Source organism: Sturnus vulgaris, chromosome 8, assembly GCF_052056855.1.
Source record: "Sturnus vulgaris isolate bStuVul1 chromosome 8, bStuVul1.hap1, whole genome shotgun sequence".
NCBI classification, from domain to species: domain Eukaryota; kingdom Metazoa; phylum Chordata; class Aves; order Passeriformes; family Sturnidae; genus Sturnus; species Sturnus vulgaris.
The window spans coordinates 20,790,461-20,812,432 of NC_142250.1; the positions used below are offsets into that span (position 1 = coordinate 20,790,461).

Below are 21,972 nucleotides of genomic sequence, written 5' to 3' on the forward strand. Positions count from 1 at the left end.
ATGAAATGGCTCTCTTGCCTCTCCATGTCCAAATGTTTCCTTTCCCGTGATCCTCAATACCTGACCACAGAAAAAGGCTATGAGCTAAAAGGTTATTTTACCCTAATTCATGTGCAGTAAAATGTATTTTCCAATTAACCAAATTTGCCGATTTGTCCCGCTTGGACACTCTTATAATTTATAATGTAAAAGTGTTCTTTCTTTATCTAAAGACCAAGGTGACTGCTTTTAATTTTCTGTAACCTCTTTACACTTGATGTTCACCAGACTCATAATGTTAATTGGCTTCATATACGGATCATCAGTTTAATGAAGGAATAAATCCTATGTTGCTTTATGTCCCTCTGTTTTAACAATGATTGCTTTAATGAAGAATGTGACGTGTTTGAAATCGAAGCTGCAGGAGACATTAGAGGGTTTTTTTTATGATGACTGAAATGCTTATTTAAAGCTAAAACCATGAGGTTTTCATATTTTAAGAGCTTTTCTTGAAATAATTTTCCATGAAAAATACTGAGACATTCTTCACCAGAGAACTCTTTCTTTGCAATTATGGGCAGAGACTGAGAATAGCTCAGTCCTGTAATATAAACACTCCAATTAGGTTATGAAATTATCTCTAAGCTGATTTTATATCACTGCAGTTTCCATTCAGAGTTTAAGTAAAACTCCCAGTGAGTTATAAGTAGTTATGCCTACCTAAATAAGGAGTATTTGGGGGTAACTAATAAACCTCTTTGTCAAACTACTGTATTTTCACTGTTCATGGGTAGATGAAGAAATTTACAGGAGAGAAAGAATTGTCAGTTCATGCACAAAAGCTCTAGATTGCTGTAGTCTATTTTTCCCCATGGGGATTTTAGGATTTCAGGAGCAAGGGTAAAATGTAATGAAACATGGGCTCACAGAGGTAAGGTGACTGCAAATCAGAGCCTCAATTAGGTCAAGCTGGAAAGCAGCAATTAGACCCAACTGCATGTGCTGGTTACAGTAGCTACAACAGGTTTAAAATGTACAAAGCAAATGCATTCTGGTAATTGAACTTTTATGTTCCTGGTCCCATTTATAATGAAAGTAAGTCTTCCTTCTCTCTCTTCCCTCTGCCTTTAATGGAGACTTCATATACTGGTGGTATGCATATACTGGTATATATTTTCTTCTCATTTGAGAGCTGTTGACAGAAATTACATGACCCTTAGATAAAGGAACATGCTATATCAGAGAGAAAAGTGTCTAATCAGAGCCTGGGCAAGGGCTTAAGCAACAAATTGAATTGGATAGAAATTTCATGACAGGGCAAAAGAAGTGCATGAGACAGAAAGGGATATTAGCTTAAATTACTTACCATTGAGAAGTCATTCAGTATGCCAGGCCTGATTCTATGATCTTGTGTTTTATTTATGTCCTGGCAAGCGTTATACTCATTCAATCCAGGTCTCAAAAACCTTCATATAGGTATACACAGATCTGCACCACTGCCTTCCATATAGTCCCCTTAGGCACAGTGTGCATGTTTCTTTTCAGAGCTGGCCAGGATCCTGTGAACATCCTATGAACAGCCCATAAATCACTCTTGCCTTCCCTCTCAATGGAAAACAAGAAGGTATCTTGTGGCACCTCCAGTGTAACACAAGATTAGTCTGCCAGGAGCCTTCCTCAGTATCTGTTGCTCTCTGCTTGGAGCTGAGCCTTTACCAAATCTATGCTTAGCACAGCCAGAGTCTATGCCAGGATGAGGCAAAACAACACCAGTTTTCGGGGGATTGTCTGGGTTTTTAGTGAAGATATCATAAAAAAGGTGCTTCTTCCTGGATAAAACAAGTCTTCTAACCAAGAGTCGTGAATAAAGACTTCAAAGGGAAGGCCTTTCAGTCTATGGCTTTCAAAGACACATTTGCTTGGCCACAAACACTGGTTCAGCACATTCAGCAGAAAATTTGATGCAGATGAAGAGTTGATTACAGCGTGGATCACAGTAAAAAGTCTACTCAGATTTTTAAATACAACACTGGTTTGTGCTGCCTGACAATTCCATGTAATCTGATGATTAACCAAGCAAAGTTTCTGTGAGCAAATCTGAACCAGCACACTGGGGTTTATGCTATAATACTGCTTGGTGTCACAAGGCCTGAATTTACAGCATCACCAAATGGAGGTTTCAGTTAAAGTTTAGTGATTTCTCAGTATCAGGTCATTTTCTCAGGGAAAATCTGCAGCTTTTGCTTTCCACAATAAGACAGGCCTTGGACTAGCTCTGAATAAGGGCAGTTAGTATATGCATGAATCTAAAGCTGCACACATCCTGTGACAACAGAAAATTAGCAGTCCCCCTTATTCTGGGAATGGCTTCTAGCAATAAACCCAATGGGAAGAAATAAAACATTTCATTATCTGCTTTAATCCACAATTGTCTCATTCACCAAAGGTAAGGCAAATTCACACCTACTAACTACTCTCCTTGTAGGTGAGCTGCACTCCAGGGCAGGAGAGAAGTGGCCCAGGTGTGACATACTTCTGCACAAAGCCATTGAAATGCACCCTCTGGATGTGGCAATGTTCTCACATTAGCCCGAGCTCTCCATCTCAGTTCCTGGAAAGTTGCACCATCCTTTGGGATGTACCAGGAGTGAAGCTGCCTCTGAACATGAATGCATGTGCACGAGTGTACATAAGAATGAACCCACAGTATACACACATTTGCATGTGCAATCTGAAAGGAAGGGACTGGTGAAGTCTGGAGGGTTTGGTACCTGTGGGAAAGGCCTGGAATTTACCATAGACACCCAGACACTCCTCTTTCCCGGAGACAAACTCCAGGACTATGAATAAAGACTATCCTCCATGGGTCTTTCAAATAATTGCCCCATTTCCTACAAGAAGAACAGGAACCATAGTAATTACTCTTGGCAGTCTGGAAGAAACACCGAGCATTCCTAGAAGATTGCCTCATACCAAACAGCATTTTCAAGCCTGTAGAGTGGATAGAAATGAGCTTACAGCACTGCTGTGATCCAGCTTCCTCAGGGCAGGCACATATAAGTTTTCTCTTCTTCCCCAGCCTATCCCCTCCCCCCCAAACAAAACAAAGAACAAACAAAAATCCAAACAAAACCAAAAAACAAACAAAAACCCAAACAAACAAACCAAAAAAGAAACCAGATTCATTTCCCCAAGCCCATCTTTCCTGCATTACTTGTTCCAGGACACCCCCAGCATAACCTTTCTCCTGCTTTAGTGCCAAGGAGCACCTTCCTATCATCTGTATCTTATGAAAGGAGCATCACAGAAATCCCTTAAAACAAACATTTCTACAAACAGGAGACCACTCTTATGAATTTGTGCTCTTTACCGTTGGCTCTCTCCCACAACATACTGAGACCCCAGGGCCGTGCTGTCAGGACGGGGCTTAGTGCTCTCGCCACCTGAAGGGGCAGAGTGTGACTGCACATAACCTCACATGCCTGGACCACTTCAGTTCCAAACTCGAACCAAACGCTTTGTCATGAGGCTGAATGTAACCCTTCAGCTTTATCATGGGTAGGATTTTCTTCTTATTTTGGAATTTTTACATGTTCCAGTTAATGAATAAGAAGAATTTTCTCCTTTATTCTAAAGTAAACCAAAACAAAGCAAAAAAGGGAAAAAAAAGCCTACTTGTACTTAATTGTTATTCTAATTACAAGTTGTGGTGTAGTGTAAATTTTTTCTCTTGGCATTATTATGAACCTCATTTCCTTACAAAGTCCAGGATAAACAATTCCAATATATTTTGTTTTAATTATCAGGGTTTAATGGGGCATAATAAGACTAAGTTGAGTGGTGCAGAAAAAAAAATAATTTAATGTGTGCAAAACTACCTAGTGCTGCTAGCTTGCTTGTGCATATTTCACCTATTGTAGGACAGCACTATGTTAGCTAATATTCAGTGTGCCCATCATTTATTTATTAATCATACTTGCTTTCCAGTAGAAAATTCTTTTTTTCCCCTGGCATCTGAAACAAGAAGAAACACATTAAGATACCCTAGAAAAACAATGGTCAGTTCTCTGGGTTGAGCAGTGAAGGATGAAGCTGATACACAGCTGATGGTGCTGGAAGCATTTGTCATGCGTGCACAGAAGATGTGGTGTAGGACACAGAACCTGCCTCTGCCAATCCACTCCAAATTCTGCCAGTAAAAACTTCTGGCTTCAGCTCTTAGGGCCTCTACCAAAAGAAACAGGGTAAAACATCAGCTGAAGTCACAATTCAGAAACAACCTCGTCCAGACTCTCACTGTAGATGCATTTTGCCACTCCCAAGGTGTGGTTCGTACAAAGCTAAAACACCACAGGTACTTCTGCAGTGAAAAGGGAAAAGTGCAAAAGAGCAGCATGGAAATGAAACAGTAAAAGGAGATCCTTCATGGCCTCTATGCTTCCCAAGGTCCCTTTGGCAATGACACTGAGTCCCATGGCTGGGTGTGGCTGATGCAGCAGTTAGAACCACCCTGCTACCAGATTTACATTCCACTTCAGCAGGGCAGCCAAGATCAAAAGCTTTCACTTGAGGAATAACTACTGGATATTCCCTGAAGGGAAGCATGTCTATTCTCCTTATCTGTTATACTCCTTGACACAGAGGACTTGATACAGTACCCACTGAAGCCATTGGGAATGTCCTCTCTTCTGGGAAACTATTTGATTCATGACTCTAGGAAAGAGGTTCAAATACAACATAAATGCAAACGAACCACACCAATGTTACATTACATTTATTTAAAAATTATCATTTTATATTACAGATTAATTTAATATACCCAAGTGTCTGGGTTTTAAATAAAATAAATTTATTACAGATATCAGTATTTACAGAAATAAAAACATTACATTTTTTTTCTTTTTTTACATCTCATTGGAGTAAAAAAATTCTCCATGAAGATTCTGCCCATGGGAGATGCCACATTCTGTGAGAGGTCAGTCTCCTTCAAGGGTTAATGGAGACAAGAAACCAAAACACACTTAAGATACAACTCAATTAATTGACTGAGGAGTGACAATGGGCTGGTTACCTGCATGAAATTGTAGCAAGACTGAAAGATCTCAAGGGGCCCCATCCAAGCCTATGTCCCCTTATTCTTTGAAGAAGGGAAGGGAAGCAGCAGCAACTACACTTCACCAAACTCGCCTCAGACACCTGACCAGGCCAGTATCTAGCGTATCCTCATGGACCTCCAAAGCTTCATGGGTTTCTTTCTTTTTGCTAAACCAGAGCATTCTGACCCAAGCTTAGGATCTCACAGTACAGTAAATACACAAAGGCAATCTCTGGTGCCACACACCCGAACAGCCCTCACAGAGACAGGCACTGGCCTCGCCATAGAGTTGCAACCCTGAGTTAGAAGCCAAGTATGCTGATTCCCAGACAAATACTGACCCATGGGCTCCTTCAGACTGGCTAGCAAGTCCCATAGGGACTTATGAGGAGGTCTCTGCATTTAGTAGAGCTGCATTGAGCTCAGGGGAAGAAGTCCACTTCCTGGTAATGCATGATCTGCAAGTGGTAGAGACCTCTGAAATTACCTCTGGGCAAATACTAACCCTGAGAGCTCAAAGTAGGACTGCACATCCCCACTGGATCATGCAGCCAAAACTGATACTCAGACACCTGCATCCCATCCTAGATTGAGGCAGGATGCCATGCCTGTTAAATCACTGAAAATTTTGAGCCTCGGTATACAGAACAAGACCATAATTTGAACAGTCAACTTAATGTGTTTCAATTCCTTCACATAGCAAGTTCTTGATTTTAATAATTTCTTTGGTGTACAGGCACTCAAAGAGCACTTCACGGACGTCTTAAAGTCTGCAGCTCTTCACAAGCCAGCCACCTGTCCACACAGCCATGGTGAGAGGAGAAGGATTTGAAACACAGACCAGGTTCTGTCTCTCCTGCCCTGTGAACTGAAATGCCATCTCCGTTGGTATCTTCAGTGGCAAATGGGGAACTGAATCCAGTTGCACACCAAATGAAGAGAAAAAAAAAAGTCTTGCTAATGACAACCACACCTTGTTGCCACCATGTCTTTATAATTTTTAAGGACGACATTCTGTTTGTCATCAAAGTAGAGAAGATTGAGGGACTTCAATTCATCTGGCACACAGCAGGGCATGCTGACATCTTGAGACAGCTTCAGTGTATAAACAATGGACTGAACTGTAGCATGGTTCGTTGCATTTAGACTTTCCCCCAAAGGGAAGATGCAGGATCCTCTGCAGTAAAATGCATTGTATCCACTTGGGTGAATAATCCACCCTGACCAGCCAATAGCATGGAAGTCTACATAGAGCTCCCTCCGGTGACAGGCTGTAAAGGGGCCTCTGGCAGCAGCGGCTGAGCGGGGTCTCCTGCTCATGCTGGCCCTGCTGCTTTCCTCCACATCAGTGGCATGAGAAACACGGGAGGCATCAGGTTTGGCACGGCTTGCTTCTGATCCTGAAAGGAAACTGTATGTTAATATTTCACAAACAAAGTTCATTTCCTAAGTACAGGATTCTGCATGAAAGTGTACTAAATAAATCTGTATCAAAGTCTTCAGAGCAGATTTTAACATGGCACCTAACCTGTGAATGCACCAGAAGGGGTGTGTATTCAATTGCCATTTCAGCCATACTTTCAAATCTGCCAAATGTTGTGTTTCACTTTGTGCCCTGGAAAAGCCCCAATTCAGCAGAAATGGAAAAGAAAAACGCAATGATCTACCAAATATTCTGTGAATTCCACAGTCTTTCTTCAGGGCTGAATCTGGGCAGTATGGTATTAACTGTCTTCATAGAGCCACAACTACAATACACATTATTCTGGGCAGGGCTAACAGAGGGTGGAGATTACAGCCTTATTCTCCAATATTCTGCCAGGAACTCTACTCATACACTTGCAAATCAAGAATGTGCAGTAACTTGATAATGTGTGAAGAAACATTGTAAAAAATATATTTTTCAAATTTTTGATCCTAAAAAAGCCACCCCCAGGTTTAGATAACACTGCTAAAGAATGAAGCCTACTGACAATAGGATGCTTTCTTAAAGTATCTTCTGAGAAGCCCTAAGGTCCATGGAGATCCATGGACACAAGCTGAAACTGACTGATATGCAGAACAATCTGTGTGGTCACTGACCACTAACCAGGGGCAGGTCTAGAGAGTTTCTTTGTCAAGAAATTTCTCAATCCTGACACACTATCCCGTGCAGAGCTTGATGCTCATTAAACTGGATCTAGGATTTCACTATTAATTTTTATTTGGAAAACAAAAATAAGCAGGCCAGCCTCATTATTATTTTTATTTTTTATTTTTAATCGATTTCACCATCTACTTAATATTGTCCTACCTAGCTTCTTTCTGATATGCAAATACAACCGTTTATCAGAAAAGCCTGGAAAGCCATAACAGCGTGGCTTTTGCTCCTCCTTCAAAACTTTTGCTCTTTGCATTTATCAGGCCCTAAAATCCAGCCTTAGCCGATTTTACACCAAAGCCAGTGGGAGCTGTAAGACACTGTTTTCTATTTAAAGGCTCGAGGGCGTTGTCTTTGATGAAAGCAGCCTTTAGTCACAATGCTAATTAGTCATTGAAGTTAAACAGGTGCTAAAAAACCAAGCCAAGGACAGAGAAGTTAAAATTGCTTATTTAACAACCTCTTTCACTCTTAAAATCACACTTAATGACTCTATTTACAGATACTTTGCCAGAATTTTGACACAGTATTCCAGGTCACTGAGTTTTTTTAAAGTCTAAACCTAACATACAATATTCAGGCAAATTTCACCACCACAAAAATAATATAAGTAGTACTTAAAAAATAGAACTCCCACCCCTTAACAAACTAAATAAACCAGATTCCCCTTAGGATTAACTAATATTTCTGGCACATACAATTTTTGTGAGGGGAGGGGCAACTTAGGATGCTGGCGACCTACTAGCAAGTACTATCAAATCAAATTTTGATCACTGACAAAGCTGAACTTCAAATCTGTTCAATACTGCAAGTAAACAACTGAGGTTAGGTCAACATGAGGTAGCAGGAGGTAACAGAAGGTGAACAGGCAATTCATATTCTAAAAGTGCACTTACTTGCAGCAGAAGGTACAAAGCTGTGAGACCTCCGTTTGTTACTCTTCGTGAAGAGGATAAGGAGAGCATTTCTACTCTCCTGAAAAGTGCCCTGGCTCTTGGCAAATGTAACCACATCGTGTTCCACTGCATTCTTGGAAACATGTGTCGTTGTTATCCAAAAGCCATGGTTGGAGTTGCTGTTTCCAACCCACTTGGAAACCTGGTGAAGACAGGGAAAAGAAAAAATATTGTTTCAGTATTCTAATTACAGCATTGTGATTAAGCAACGTTTATATTAGGAAAAGAGAATAGGCAACAAGCTATGAGAGCATAAAGGCATATATTATAATAGAAATGAAATAACTGTATAGCTGAGATTCCACTGAGTTTAATATTTAAACCAGTAATTCGGCACTTAAAAATACAAAATAGCATATGCATTCCCCAAAGCTACATTTACAGAAAGATTATTAATTTCAAAGAATTTACCAGTGAACACTTGAGTGTAGAAGTTAATATTAAAATAAACTCTCTCTGACTTTCAGAAATTTATTTTTCATAGCAATCTCAACACAGTAATATGAACTCTCCAGACTTTACATACCATTAAGACTCATATAAATCTAAAAACCACTGAATTTGAAGAAATTCACAATCAAGCAAATTTACTTACCCAGTTGTTATAATTACACACTGATAGATAAGGCCAGGCTATTCTCTAGCAGGAATATCATGACTTGAGACAGAACTCAACCAATCATCCAAGCATGCTGTTCAGTCAGATCATAAAGCTTAGGCAATGAAAAACACCATCCCAGAGTACAGTTTTAAACCATATGTGCGTTCTTTTGTTATGGAAGGGCATTCACCTACTCTTACAATTTATGGAAACAAATCTTGAAGCTCACAAATACAGAAGTCTATGGGGGAAGCTGAATGACAGGCAATCCAACCAAGATAAACTCCAGAAACACAACGTTGAAGCATACTGCTCTACCGAAATGTTGCCAGAATAAAAAGGAGAAGTGAAAATCTACTCTTAGTATGAAACCAATGCCAATTGCTTTGGCAGTCTGAGGACTAACTCAAGATTTTCATCACAACTACATACTTGGCCTGACTTCCCTCCATCGTCTATGTTTGGGTTACTCAATCCTCACCATGCTTTTGCTCTTAGCAGCTCATAAACACTTCTTTAATTCAGGTAGCCCCAGGTGTACTTATAAGGGTAGAGAGAAAGCTTCTCCCTCCGCTGCTGTTCTTCTGTTTGAATTGACCACAAAACTCAGCTTATTGGCAATGCTGGAGTTACAAGATGTCATTCTAAAAGTTTTAGAAGTAAAAATAAGTCAGACTTCTCTGCTTACTGTCTGTGTGACGTTGAAGACTTCCCAGCCTTCTCCATAGAGGGACAATAATCTTGATGAAATGAGATGTTTTTTCTGTGGCTTATTTGCACTCTCCAAGAGCTCAAACACTTCCACCTAAATAACAGCAATACCACAAAAACAATAAGAAATTAATTTGATTTTGATTAATTTGATTTTCTTACAGCAGAATAGGAGGATGAAGACTATGCAGGTTTCCACTACCTCACAACTGTAAAACCGTACTGTCGTTCTAAAAGAGATAAAAAAATAGATTTTGGACAGTTTAAAAGAAAATTAGTCATTGCTAAATACATTTACTTCCAGATGTGTTAAGAGGCAGATACCAGATTATAGATCCTGACCATTTTTCTCCTGCTTTGAACACCTGATACCATCAAAGTTCTTCCACATATTTGTCTCCAGGTTTGCAAAAAGTCCAATCCTGCCCTTTGTCAGAGGAATAGATACATTTAATTTCCTTACCCGCCCTGTTTTCCCATGAATTTCCGGCTGCTATTACTATTTTTCGGAGCAGCTCCAGCAGATAAATTTCAATTCGAATTTCGAAACATCTCAAATCCCAGAAGAGTACAGTTTGATTTGCTATAGGTCTGACGTTGGCATCTTTAGGGAAAGCTCACTGTCATAGCACAAAGGACAGCGCACTGCCAAAATCAAAACTTTGCATGACTTCTTGAGGATGACAAAACAAAAATAACAATAAAGCAGGTTTGTGTCACACGTAGGTGCACTTCTTATTTTCAGTATTAGTAAAAAAGATAGCAGAATTAAGCGTTTAACTATTTCCCCACTTACTTTGCAGAAGTGTTGCACCTCGGACCTTTTGTACCGATGTGTCCTCCTGAGCTTGAAGACCCTGAACTCGGCTTTCAGCATCTGCTCGCCCTTCTCCATGGCGCTGATGTCGAAGTAGAAGTGGTGGTGGTCCACGTGAACTGGAAAAGACCCTTCTTTAGGAACCACGCCAGCCCCGCCGGGCCTGCGCCCGCCCAGCGATCCGCGGGGATTCGGCGCGGGCTGGGCCCCGCCGCCCCGGGCCCACCTCTGTCCTCGAAGCTGCGCACCACGTCCCCCTGCAGCAGCCCCGGGGCGCGGGTGATGCCGTTGGCGTCGGCCACCTTGTTGAAGAGATCCACCATGAACTGGGGCGGCTTCTTGCGGGGCAGCACGTCGGGCGGCAGCTCCTCGATGTCGAAGACCTCCCGCAGGCGCTGCAAGGCCGCCGCCAGCACCTCGTCCCGCGGGTCGGGGCGCAGGGGCAGCGCGTTCGCCGCCCGCAGGCTCAGCAGCCCGGCCAGGCACAGCCACAGGCACGGCGGGCGGGTCGCCATGGACGGCTCGGCCGGGCCGCCTCGGGGGCCCCGCGGCCGTGACCGCGCTGTGTGAGGGGGCAGCGGCCCTTGCGGGGGCCCGGCCCGGCCCGGTTGGGCGCGGCCCGGCGAGTGCGCGCAGCGCCGGTCAGGGCCGGCAGCCCTGAGGGCCAAAGGCCGCGGGCAGGGGCGGCCGCGCCGCGCCCCGGCCATCAGCGGCGCTTAAGGACTCAATGGGACATCGCCGTGCGCTCCTCGGCATCAGAGCGAGCGGCTCGGGGCTCGGGCTGCCGGGAGAAGGGCCGGGTGTCAGTCAAGAGCACCGGAATTGCGAAACCCCCGTCCTTTAAATCGGCCGTCTTCTTTTTCAGCCGAAAACCGCTTTGATTTGGAGGCTGCTGAGCCCATGTGCTGTTTCCTGTCGTTTTAGCAACAATAAAAAGTATATTGGGACGTGGGCGTGACCTTCCCTGCCCGGGATCCCTGGTCCCTTCCCATCCCACAGCCTGAGGGATGCCCGGGATCCCCGTTCCCTTCCCATCCCTGAGGAATCGCCGCTGGGGCGGTCCCGGTGCCGGGGCTCGGCCGGGCTGCAGGACGGAGGCTGCAGTTCCCCAGGCTCCAAGTCCGGCCCTAGTGCTGCCTAGCGGGGGAGGCTTTAAGGACAGTCTGGGGTTCTGATAGTGCAGTGCAGCAAGAACAGCCAGGCTTCCAAGTGTCCAGGGATAGGGGCAGGAATACACATTCCGAAGAGCTATTTTAAGGCTTAACTATTTCCCAGTGTCAACCACCTTTCAATAATTTGCCTTTTTTTCCATCCATTGGTTGACGAAGGGGATTCCACACCCCCACCCCCGAAGAAATACTAAAATGGAAAACCAACCCAAACGAACCCACCCCAGTCCTGAGGGTAGTCGTCCTTTTCAAGGCAGTCTGGCAACTTACAGAGGAGCAAATAGATCTTCCTGATGGAAGTCAGAAAGTGCAGTGCCTGTTCTGCTTGTGTCACACTGTGCTGGGATCTCTTTCCAGGCAGGAAGGTATTGGGAGGTATTTTGTGGGAAACATAAAAATGTCTACTGGCTCCTCTGCTTAGCCACACGATGTTAGACAGGAGTACTTGCATTAAGCAACCAGGTGGACCTATAGAAGAATAAGGTGGGGACAAGGAGGCCACAGTGCCACACAGTCCCAAATTTTTGCCCCATGAAGTGCAAAAGACTAGTGGAGGAAAATGAGAAACAGTGATGGTTGCATCAGACCAGGGTAAAGAGCGCTGTTGCTGCACATAAAGCTTCAGTCCACTTTGATCCTCAAAATTCTCCAGTTGTCTTCTGAGGGCTGTAGGTACCTCAGCTCATGCCTAACAACAGTGCTGCTAAAATAATACCCATTCAGCTACCTGCCTGAGAGCTTGGAAAGAGACTGATAAGACAGGAGAAATCATCACTAAACTGTTTTTCAGTCAACCCTAAAAAGCTTTGCTTCCACTCCACTGCTTCTTCACGTGCTTATCCTCACAAACCCTACCCTCTTCGTTTACTCCCAGTATCCTCCCTAGGCATATACCTTCATTTTTATTCTCATGGTGCTGCTTCCAGACATTAATGTCTGGGAACACATAGCTAGGGTTCCCAAAGAACCTTAACTCTGCCCCAGAGGCAAAGATTTATGAAAAAAATCCTCTCTGCTTAATATAAGCTGGGACCACAAACAACGAAATGCCTCTATCGTAGTGCAACTGCAGAAATTTCAGCCTACTGTTAGCCAAACGTAACCCACTGAGTGCTGTGTTCTTTTATTTTCATATTTCCGATTAGGCAAACAACATAATGAAAGCCTCTCTCCCTATTCTTTCGTAAGACTGCATGACTCACCACTTATGTAAGCCTTGTGCAGGAGTTGGTCATAGCTCCTCTGATGATTCTAAGTCCCGGTTTGCAATTAGTGCAAGGCTTCAACCTCCCTGTTCTGTACAATAAAAATAGGTTCTCTCAACTGACGTGTTGTGAGCAGTGTGGCTTTGGGAGCCCAGGAAAAGCTGTGAATCTGTAGGGAACTATGATAGATGGTTAAGTTAAAATTTTAGATGGATTCTCTAGAGTTCAGCATTGGCATTGCTTTCCCTTCTCTCTCAAATGACTGGATAAACAGCTTGTTGGGTCTGAAGAGCTCACAATCATGTGGCTTTCAGGTATAGCCTATGGGTAAGAATGGGGCTATTTATTATACAGCCTGCCACATCACCTTTGATGCCGCTGTGATGAATACAGAATAGCAATATTGAAAAAGCACGGTTATTGCATGGTTATCATTGGTGGGCAGAGCAAACTTGGGAGCCTTCATTGAGCATTTCAGAACTTTATCAAGTTTGGACTGAAGGGCGAGTCCAACCCTGCTGTTCAGAAAGGAAGAGCTCAGGTCAGAAGACACCCTCCCTTCTCTCATTTGTGTCACATTAGCATGAACAGTAAGAGCCCGTGGGTAGAGCAGCAGAAGAAACTGCTTCTTTCTTAACACAACCACCTGACACTTCCTGTTTTCTGCGCTGGTTCTGTAGTTCATAATTTCATGAATCACAACATGCCTATTCTTTCTGGGGAAAAGAAGATTACTTTCCTGCTCTGTGAAGGAGCAAGAACACCAGGTGTTTCACTCAGTTCCATAGCAGCTTAGGCCCATTTACAAAAGAAAAGAGGAATGGCCCTGTCATGAAAGATGCCAGATTCCTCTTTACTTTTTAGTGGTAGGAGAGGTAGCAAAACTACGGCCACCAGAACAAGTTAAGAATTACTAAGGAAAGCTTCATCTACTAGGTCTCAGCTGAAGGCACAGGACTGTACCACATCAGCAATACTGTGTGAAGTAGGAGTGGTGACATCACCCCAGAGCCTAGAATAGCAATCCCATGAGGCTGGGTAGATGGGGAGAGCCACTGAGTTAGTAAGCATTTAGTATATTCAGCATTTAGCCTGACTGTTGGAACATGGACATTATAAATGGCCCTAAGTAGTAGAGTGTTTTTACCACGTATCCAATATATAAATACTTCTCCCAGAGGAGATAAACTCCCCAGTGCAGACTCGCCAGCACATCCTGACTCCTAGACATGTGCCCTATGCAAGCCCTTCAAAAACTGCACTCTCAGCAATTTTCTATGACAGTTTTGTATGAATTAGAGTTGCTGAATTAATGATCTAGACAATAAAACGCCATATTACCTGTTTTTCCAACCAGGACTTCTTTGTACTGTACTATCATTTCTTGAAGCATTTTTGAAGGACCTGAAAGATGGATTGCATCTGTATCCATCAGATGGAGAAACCAATGCACGAATTAGAGTATTGCATCCAATGCTACCCAGAGGTTTATAGCAGGAAATTCCAGACACTCCTACTCCTCAAAGACCAAGCAGGCAGATTACTCCACATTTTAAATCATCTCAGTGACTATGTTACCCAATGTAAAACATGAGGAAAAATTAGGAAGGAATTTATTAATTTCTTAGCCCATACACTGGAAATACGTCAATTTTGGATAAAGTTGCTATAGGGTCTCTTCACATTTAAATTTTTCACCATCTTTATATATCTTTTTAGAAGGCACAGCTACCAGCAGCACAAGACTTTGCATCATTCTTCCTTGCTGAATCACTGAGACACAGCTGTCCCACTGTTCTTTAACACCTCCTCCCTTTAAGAGGGCTTAAGCTGTAATGACTGGATTTTACATATGAATCACAGCAGTATGCAAGAATTCAAGTTAGATATTATCCCACCAGTTTAATTATTCATGTACTCAGTTCCTTATTTTAAAAATAAAATTATTTTAGTATAGGAGGAAAAGAAAGTAACTTTCAAGTTTGTCCCTTCTGTTACAGCCTATTGAAGGGCAGAGAATTGCAGTAGTAGAAGACAGTAAAATTTAGCCAAGTTTAGCAATCTTGGAATCAAAAACAAAGCTGATCCTATGACTTGAGTACAATTGTCTCTAGGTGACTGTCACCTGAAGATGTAAAACCCCATTTCTTTACAGCTTTTTTTGGGAGGATGACATTTATTATCTGCAACAGACTCAATTCTCCACATGGTGCAGACCTTTGAAAAGAGGCTGAGCTACAGACAGAAGTAGGTATTTAAAAATACCGTTTTTAATCACCATTTCTAATCAGTCTATCCATTAAGCATCTTACATTTCTTTTGTGCTGGGTCATTATAATCCAGAAAAGTCAAAGGCCTATAACCTTTAGCTAAGTCTTTTTTCTCTATGTCAAAATTTAGTTCTATATATCTTCAGCAAAAGAGTGAACACAGGAGAATAAGCGCCAGGAATCATGTAAAAGGAGGATGGGATGGGAGGACAAGGGAAAACATCATCATTAAAGATCTTCAACAAATGCAAGTACTGGAAAAAAACTAGTTAGGATGCATAATTTGAAATTGTACAAATAATAGAAATAAAATTAAATATAATATGAATCATTCGGTCAGTGCACAGCATACAGGAAAACTGCTTCCCATATTCTGTGAAAAGTGAAAGGTATTCACTTTACACAGGTAAAGCTAAACAAACAAAAATCAGATGTTTTATGGAACAAAGTAGAATTCTTCTGAAATAACTCTTCTACATCAAAATGTATAGTAGCTATATTATATTCTAGAAAAACTTTTACCTATAAATCAGTCTGTAAACCTTTACTCTTATATGCTTTTGAGATTAACTACTTAAAAATATTTTTTTAGTATTACATTAGTACTAATTCAGTCCTTCAACGATTTTCAGCAAATTCAAGTACTGAAAAAAAACTAGTTAGGATGCATAATTTGAAATTGTATGAATAATGGAAATATAATTAAAGATAATATGAATCATTTGGTCAGTGCACAGCATACAGGAGAAGATGCCTCTCTGCCCACTCTTCCCAGTGCCCAATGACTTCTAGAACACATTTTTGTTTTTCCTTTTTTAATAAGTCCATAAAAGCCAAGAATTTACAAAAAGTACATGCAAATCTATTTACATTAACAGATCAAGAAGCTGCAAACTCTCCTTATTATACAGGAACTATATCTTTAAAATTGGGAGTATAAATAAAACAGGACACCAAAACTAACAAGTAAGTTGACAACAGCAGCTCTGCTGACTGCTGAATTCATGGTTTCTTGCTGGGATAGGTAGAGATGCATGGGAACATGACACCCAAACCAAATTCCTTAGAGCTTTGAAGACAGAAATATTAGTTTGTTTTTATTCTCTTTGTGACCCATTTCAAGTCATATCAACAGCAGTTGCAGCCCAAGTTCGTTGTTTCACTTTTTTTTTGAAAGAAGGAATGTAAGTGAATATAAATAGTATCAGAGAAAGATGTTAGAAGTTCCATCTTCAAATGCTATTAGGAAAACAAACATTCTTGAACTGCCTGCCCTGTCCACTTCCAGCTCTGAAAAGCCAAGAAGCATCACTTCTTGCAAATCTCTACACACCCTTTATCACTGAGCAAAACCAAGAAGAAAAGCCATTGGAAGTCTCTTAAAGGTTTCTTTTACAAAAAGAAAGTTTGTATTCTTGCATCACCATTCATTTTTGAATACTTGTACTTCCACTTAAAGTAAACAAGATAATTTCACAATGAACAAAAAAGCTAAAAGTAGCTCAGCTTTCCATAGCTTAGGGATAGGAAGGATATTAGGCATATTTAACTACTCCTAGTTTAAGCCATACAGTAATTTAATGTTGCTGCAACAATGTGGTTTTCTTCTCAAAATCTGTCCACATTTTCCACCTTAAAACTTCCTTGTGCAGCACACGAGTACCTGAAGACAGACCCAATGCTGTACTTGGATTTGCTACAAATAACTGATATTAGAAGTTACCCAACTGTCAGGAAACTAAGTTTTTCCTACCTATAGAAGATGAACGATATGTAACTTCTATATATGCTCCAACTATGCCCAAAAAGTATTATGGTGAGTAAAATACAGTGACATTCTTCTCACCAGATAACACCCCAGTCTATGTTAAGGTATAAAATTTTAAGTGCTAGGAGGTAACTGGCCAAAAATCACAGTGAAACATATGAACATTTAATGAGATTTCAATTCTAAGTCCACAACCTGTGAAAAACAGAACAGTTATTGTAGCTTCAGTTTTAAGAAATACTGTAGAACAAGCACTTGCCAGTGGTGTATGGGACTGTAACTGGATTGCTGATTATGGTGTTAATGAGTGTTCTGGAATTTAGTAAGTTTTTCATAATTATCAATTGTCAGTTAACTCAGTATCCTGCCACGCCTTCCATTTTTTGGTGATTAAACCTCCATGGCATTAGAATTGTTTCCCAAGTTAGTTAAACATTACAACAAAATTCTCACTACTGATGAAAGCTACATAAAATGATTGTGATGCACTTGTCAGTACAAGCGAATCTCTCATGCTATCTACTACCATTTTCCCCCCACCCCTATTTTTTTTTTTTTTTGATGGCACACTGTGTGCCCTATTCAAGTAATAAACAGAAAATCAAGGAAGTAGTTTTCTGGAATTTCACAGAAATCAAAGTCTTATAACCCATGGCAACATCCATGGTTCTTACTGTAATAAAAGGTCAGTATATATTCTTCATCCCATTTATATTAAGATTTCTTTTGAAGAAAAGGTGCTGATATTTTGTATTGTTTCATCTATGAGGTAGATGGCACTTTTATATAAATAGTATAAATCAGAAATTAAGTTAGCTTTAAGCCTGCAACAAGTCCTGCACCACTGACTGTTCAAGGCATTAATTAATTCAGGAATAGAGAATACTTTCAATGTCACACAATGTTCCTCCATTGAGAGGAGAACGGTGGTCAGCTGGACACAAGAGAGGCGCCTTCACTGCTCAAAGGTCATCGGAATTCCGGCTTTAGCCTCCAGACCCCTTCCCCGTTCGGGCTCCTATGGAAGGTGCAGATATTGCGGAGCAGCTCTCTGAAGACACACGAGTGCTCTGCAGGCAGTTTGGACTCAAACTCCTGCAGCAGTTCCTGAGTGCTGGCCTCGCCATCCACGCGCGCCTGGAATGCCAGGAAGTTCCGCAGATCCACAAGCAGTTCATCGTACTCTGTGGAACCTCGGGCTGGGGCAGGCGCTGGCTGATGATTCTCATCACCTTCATTCCTTGTCTGCTGGGGTAAAACAAGGTGGTTTCTTGCCCTCATGCGAGCTAATAAAGATGAAGAGTCCAGAGCACTGGATGACGATTCTCCAGATTTTCCATTGAAGTGCTCACTGGAATTACACTTCTTTATATTTTGTTTCTTTATTGTATCTCCATCCTGCAAATAAACATACAGACTGTGGGGAAAGTTGCATTTTGAGACCACAGAATCTATTAAACAAAATCTGCCACTCAGAACTTGGTCATCTGAAATATAAAAGAAAGAGGTGATGTATTCTGGTCTCAACTTTAGAACTTAGGAAGCAAAAGAAAAGCATTGCAGGTCTTGAGACAGATAAGCAAACCACGGTGCAATTTGTGACTGCTGTATTTAACTAGACTTCATCAAAACAAAAAATCAAATTCACCAGTAACTAAAAATTCTAGAATTCTACATAATCACACAACAAATGTGTATGACACATCTGCAGTGTAAGTCAGAGGTATCACATAAATTGTAACACTTCACACATACCAGCTATTAAAACAGAAATATTAGCTTGTGTTTCTTACCTTGTGCTTCTTTGCAGGTGATGCACAAGTGGAATGTGAAGAAAGCAGCATGGAGTTTCTTTTTTGACCAAACCGACTCCTAAAAACCCATGAAAGAATTAACTCCATGAAATATTCTTCTCAAAATGACTAGGATAGCTTTTTCAAAGACATAGTGGGTTTGTGTTTTAGGGTTCTCAAGAGCCCTCTGCTAAGCTCTCTTCTACTGTGCAACAATAATGCTTTCTTTGTACTTCAGAACAGACTACCTACACTTGTAATATGCTTTCATGTCTATATTAAATATAAAACATGCACATGACTTTGATGCATGTTACTGCAAATACCAAGATAAAAAAAGTAGATCTTTAACATCCTAAGCAACTCCTGAATTTTTGGGAAAGCAGAGTGAGAACTGAACTCACTTTATTCCTGATGGTGCACCTGAAAGACCACTCGTGCCTGTCCAGGTTGGCACACCAGAAGCAGCTCCTAAACACTGCTGACGAGAGAGTCTTAGGGCTCTCAAGGCGTCCTGGGCCACTCTGCTCGCTTCTGCTTCCTCCAGCACATGGTCTGCATTGGAAGCATCCATAATGGCATCATGCTTCATAACACTGTGTACCCCTAAAACCAGAGGATACAAAAGGTGAAGGAGGACATCTCTTTAATTTATGTGAAAATCAAACACTCACTTTTCAAGTGAATGCCACAATGGCATTTTTCCTTCTTCAGGGTGATTATATTAAGCACGTCAGTATAGTAATTTCTAATGAGAGAACCCCCTTCTTTATCAGTTAAGTAATCAATCTGACAGCAAATCACTTCTGGTGTGCTGATGAGCTCATTATTCACAACAGACCTGGCAATTATGTGGGCAAATTGATATTTTCCATTGTTATGGACAGGATAGACAGAAATGAAACCCTTTTGTAAATGAAGGTTGATTACATCCTGGAAATATCCAGGAGAAACACTGCATATACTTCCATATCTAGAAATGCGGGATCTCGCTGAACAGTTTGTGCCAAAGTAATTAGCAAATTTGTAACTGGAATTAAATTTAAATTAAATTAAAACAATGAACATTTTAAGTTCCACTAAAGTAACAGAACAAACATGTTTTGTATTGTAGCTCTAACCATCAGAGTAACAGATCTGCTTTTTCCCTCATTTGCACAGGTTTTATATACCTCTGTTTAGTCAGCAGCCAAATAACAACTGTTACCTGATTTTTTGAAAAGTTTCTGCAAGACATAGTCATCATTTTTCTTTGAGTCTTGCTCTTCACTGTTCTCTTTTCTGTATTGCTTTTGTTTGACTAGATGAGGAATGCGCTTTCCTTCAAATTTGGCATCTTTGTGATGTTTCTTCTTAGACTTGTCTTTGTGGCTCTCATGTGACAGTATATCCACCTGGTGCTTTGTTTTTGAGATACACTTATAATGATTACTATCAAATTGCCCATCTTCGGTTTTAGCACCCTGCTTTTCCGAAGAGCCAGCTGCATCACAAGTAGGGCTAAGATCTTTCCTGGCATCTGCATTAGCTGCTCCATGTCCTTCACCAGCCACCACAGCAGTCAGACATTCAGCCTGCTCTGAAGACCCTGCACTGCATGGCACCGACTGGGACATGCATTTGTCATCACTTTCCAAGCATTCCTCCTTGCTTTTATTGAATGAATTTATATCAGTAGCAGCTTGTGCATTATCTTTTGCATAGCTATTTTGGTCAAAGGCTTCCAAATTTCCCTTGGTTTCCTCACTTGTCTCTATTGCTTTAGAAGAAGTATCTTTCATGTGTGTGGAGGAACAGGAATTGGAGGACTTGATCTTCTTGGGTGAGCTGCTTTCTGCTAGATGGGTATCACGTTTAGAAGTACCATTTTCAGGTGGCTTTGGAACTTGAACATCTGAACCAGTACCTGAGGGATGAATGAAATTAGTATCCATTTAATTAACAATTAAGACATTTCTTCTTCCAAACAAATAGAAAAAACCCCATGTACCTGCAAAAATAGCACTTGTTTCTGTTCCCTGAGACACATCTGGGCTGTTCAGAGTAAACAGTTCATACAGGTCATTGGATTTGAAGAAGCGATTCTGCTTAGGGTCTTTCAGCACTCTGTTTGTTAAAAACTGCTTGAAGATTTGTCTAAAAGAGAAAAAAAAGTATTTTGTGCATGAAACAATGTCTAGCTATGTTTAAGTACTGAGTACAGTACTTAAACAGAAAACTATAAGCACAAACATTACCCTGCAGAACAATTAAGCAGTGGGAAGACGATGTTAGTTTACAAAAGACCATCTTGAGTTAGTAACTTTCAAACAACCAAGAAAACTGTTAAACACAGGGACTTATTATTTTGCAACAACCCCATAACACAACAGGTAACCACCATCCTGAGATGTCCTATGAGGCATCCCTTAACTAAGCAATAAATAACTTCACAGCTAGAACTTTTTGTCCATTAAAATTGAAAAGCTTGCATATGTAACAATTAAACAACCAGAAAGCTCCTGAAAGAAAAACAAGAGCTTCTTAAAATGACAATGTTTTATGGGTTCAATTGACTGAAGGAATCAAAAGCAGCAGAGTAGCTCAGTTTGATGGTGATGACTGGATGACAGCCACTGAAAAGGGGAATCAGACTCGTGGCTGAGAAGAAAAGAGCCCACCTGCAGAGGACCAAAAGGAACAAATCTGTAGGAGAACAAAGCTGCAAGAAATCTTCTAGTATTGGTAAAACTGCTTCTGTGCCACATTTGTACTACATAGTGCCTAGAGCAAAAGCTGTTTTATTCTGTACAAAAAATACATCCCTAAATGAAACTGGAAACCAGTTCTCTCAAACACTTTTCATCACACTTTTGGTTCTACTGACATTAAGCAGGGAAACTATTTTTAAACCCAGTGGTCAAAAGCTAAGTTTTAATTTGCAGGCAAGAAAACACAGGAAACCAGAAAAGACAACTTCTTAAAGTTCAAGGTCCACTGCACTGTTCTGGAAAGAAATTAATTTCTGATGGTTGTCCCGACTGTTAAGAGTCCAATTCCTTGATGCAATCAGTGTTGTTCAAACAGAAGTGTGCCAGAGGGATGCAAACCAAACAACAGCAGATGCTTTGTGTCCATGTGGCAAAACAGACTGAAAAAAAGGCATTCAGTAAGCGTGGGCATTTCATTATTTAGAGCTTTTAGTTCATCTGAATTTTCCAAGAGGGTATTTCAGTTCTGAAGAATGAAGTCTAGACACAGCATTCCCATGTACATTCATCTGGAATTCATGTGAGTGAAGCTAACTACTGAAAAAGCTGAATGGGAAAGCAAACCAAAAAGACTTCATTGATTTTGAAATACAAGCACTTTATAGGCTTTAGCTACATTTTGGAATAAATAACATGAATATGACTGGTAGTTATTGGGATTTAATTCTTTCACTTTGGAATGAATTGGGAATAAAATCAAATTGGGTTTGCACAGTAG

At 41.1% G+C, this 21,972-nt stretch overlaps 2 protein-coding genes across 3 annotated transcripts in view; both read right to left on the minus strand.

The window, feature by feature from the left end:
• Positions 1 to 4,859: 4,859 nt before the first annotated feature.
• On the minus strand, positions 4,860 to 10,814 carry LOC106852581 (bone morphogenetic protein 7-like). The gene is made up of 5 exons (XM_088168607.1): positions 10,526 to 10,814; positions 10,279 to 10,418; positions 9,460 to 9,576; positions 8,111 to 8,312; positions 4,860 to 6,474 (listed from the first exon to the last, which is right to left on the minus strand). The coding sequence occupies exons 1-5, from the start codon at positions 10,812 to 10,814 to the stop codon at positions 6,032 to 6,034; spliced, it is 1,191 nt and encodes a 396-aa protein (XP_088024733.1). The 3' UTR covers positions 4,860 to 6,031.
• A 4,927-nt stretch (positions 10,815 to 15,741) lies between these two features.
• ERCC6 (ERCC excision repair 6, chromatin remodeling factor) overlaps positions 15,742 to 21,972 on the minus strand; it is a 44,802-nt gene continuing 38,571 nt past the window's right edge. For both annotated transcript variants that reach the window (XM_014875403.2, XM_014875402.2), the window contains 5 exons: positions 20,495 to 20,640; positions 19,712 to 20,410; positions 18,909 to 19,110; positions 18,505 to 18,583; positions 15,742 to 18,109 (listed from right to left, as the gene is read on the minus strand). In XM_014875403.2, coding sequence (XP_014730889.2) covers positions 17,681 to 18,109; positions 18,505 to 18,583; positions 18,909 to 19,110; positions 19,712 to 20,410; positions 20,495 to 20,640 — 1,555 coding nt within the window. In that variant the 3' untranslated portion in view covers positions 15,742 to 17,680. The remainder of the gene's footprint in view (positions 18,110 to 18,504; positions 18,584 to 18,908; positions 19,111 to 19,711; positions 20,411 to 20,494; positions 20,641 to 21,972) is intronic.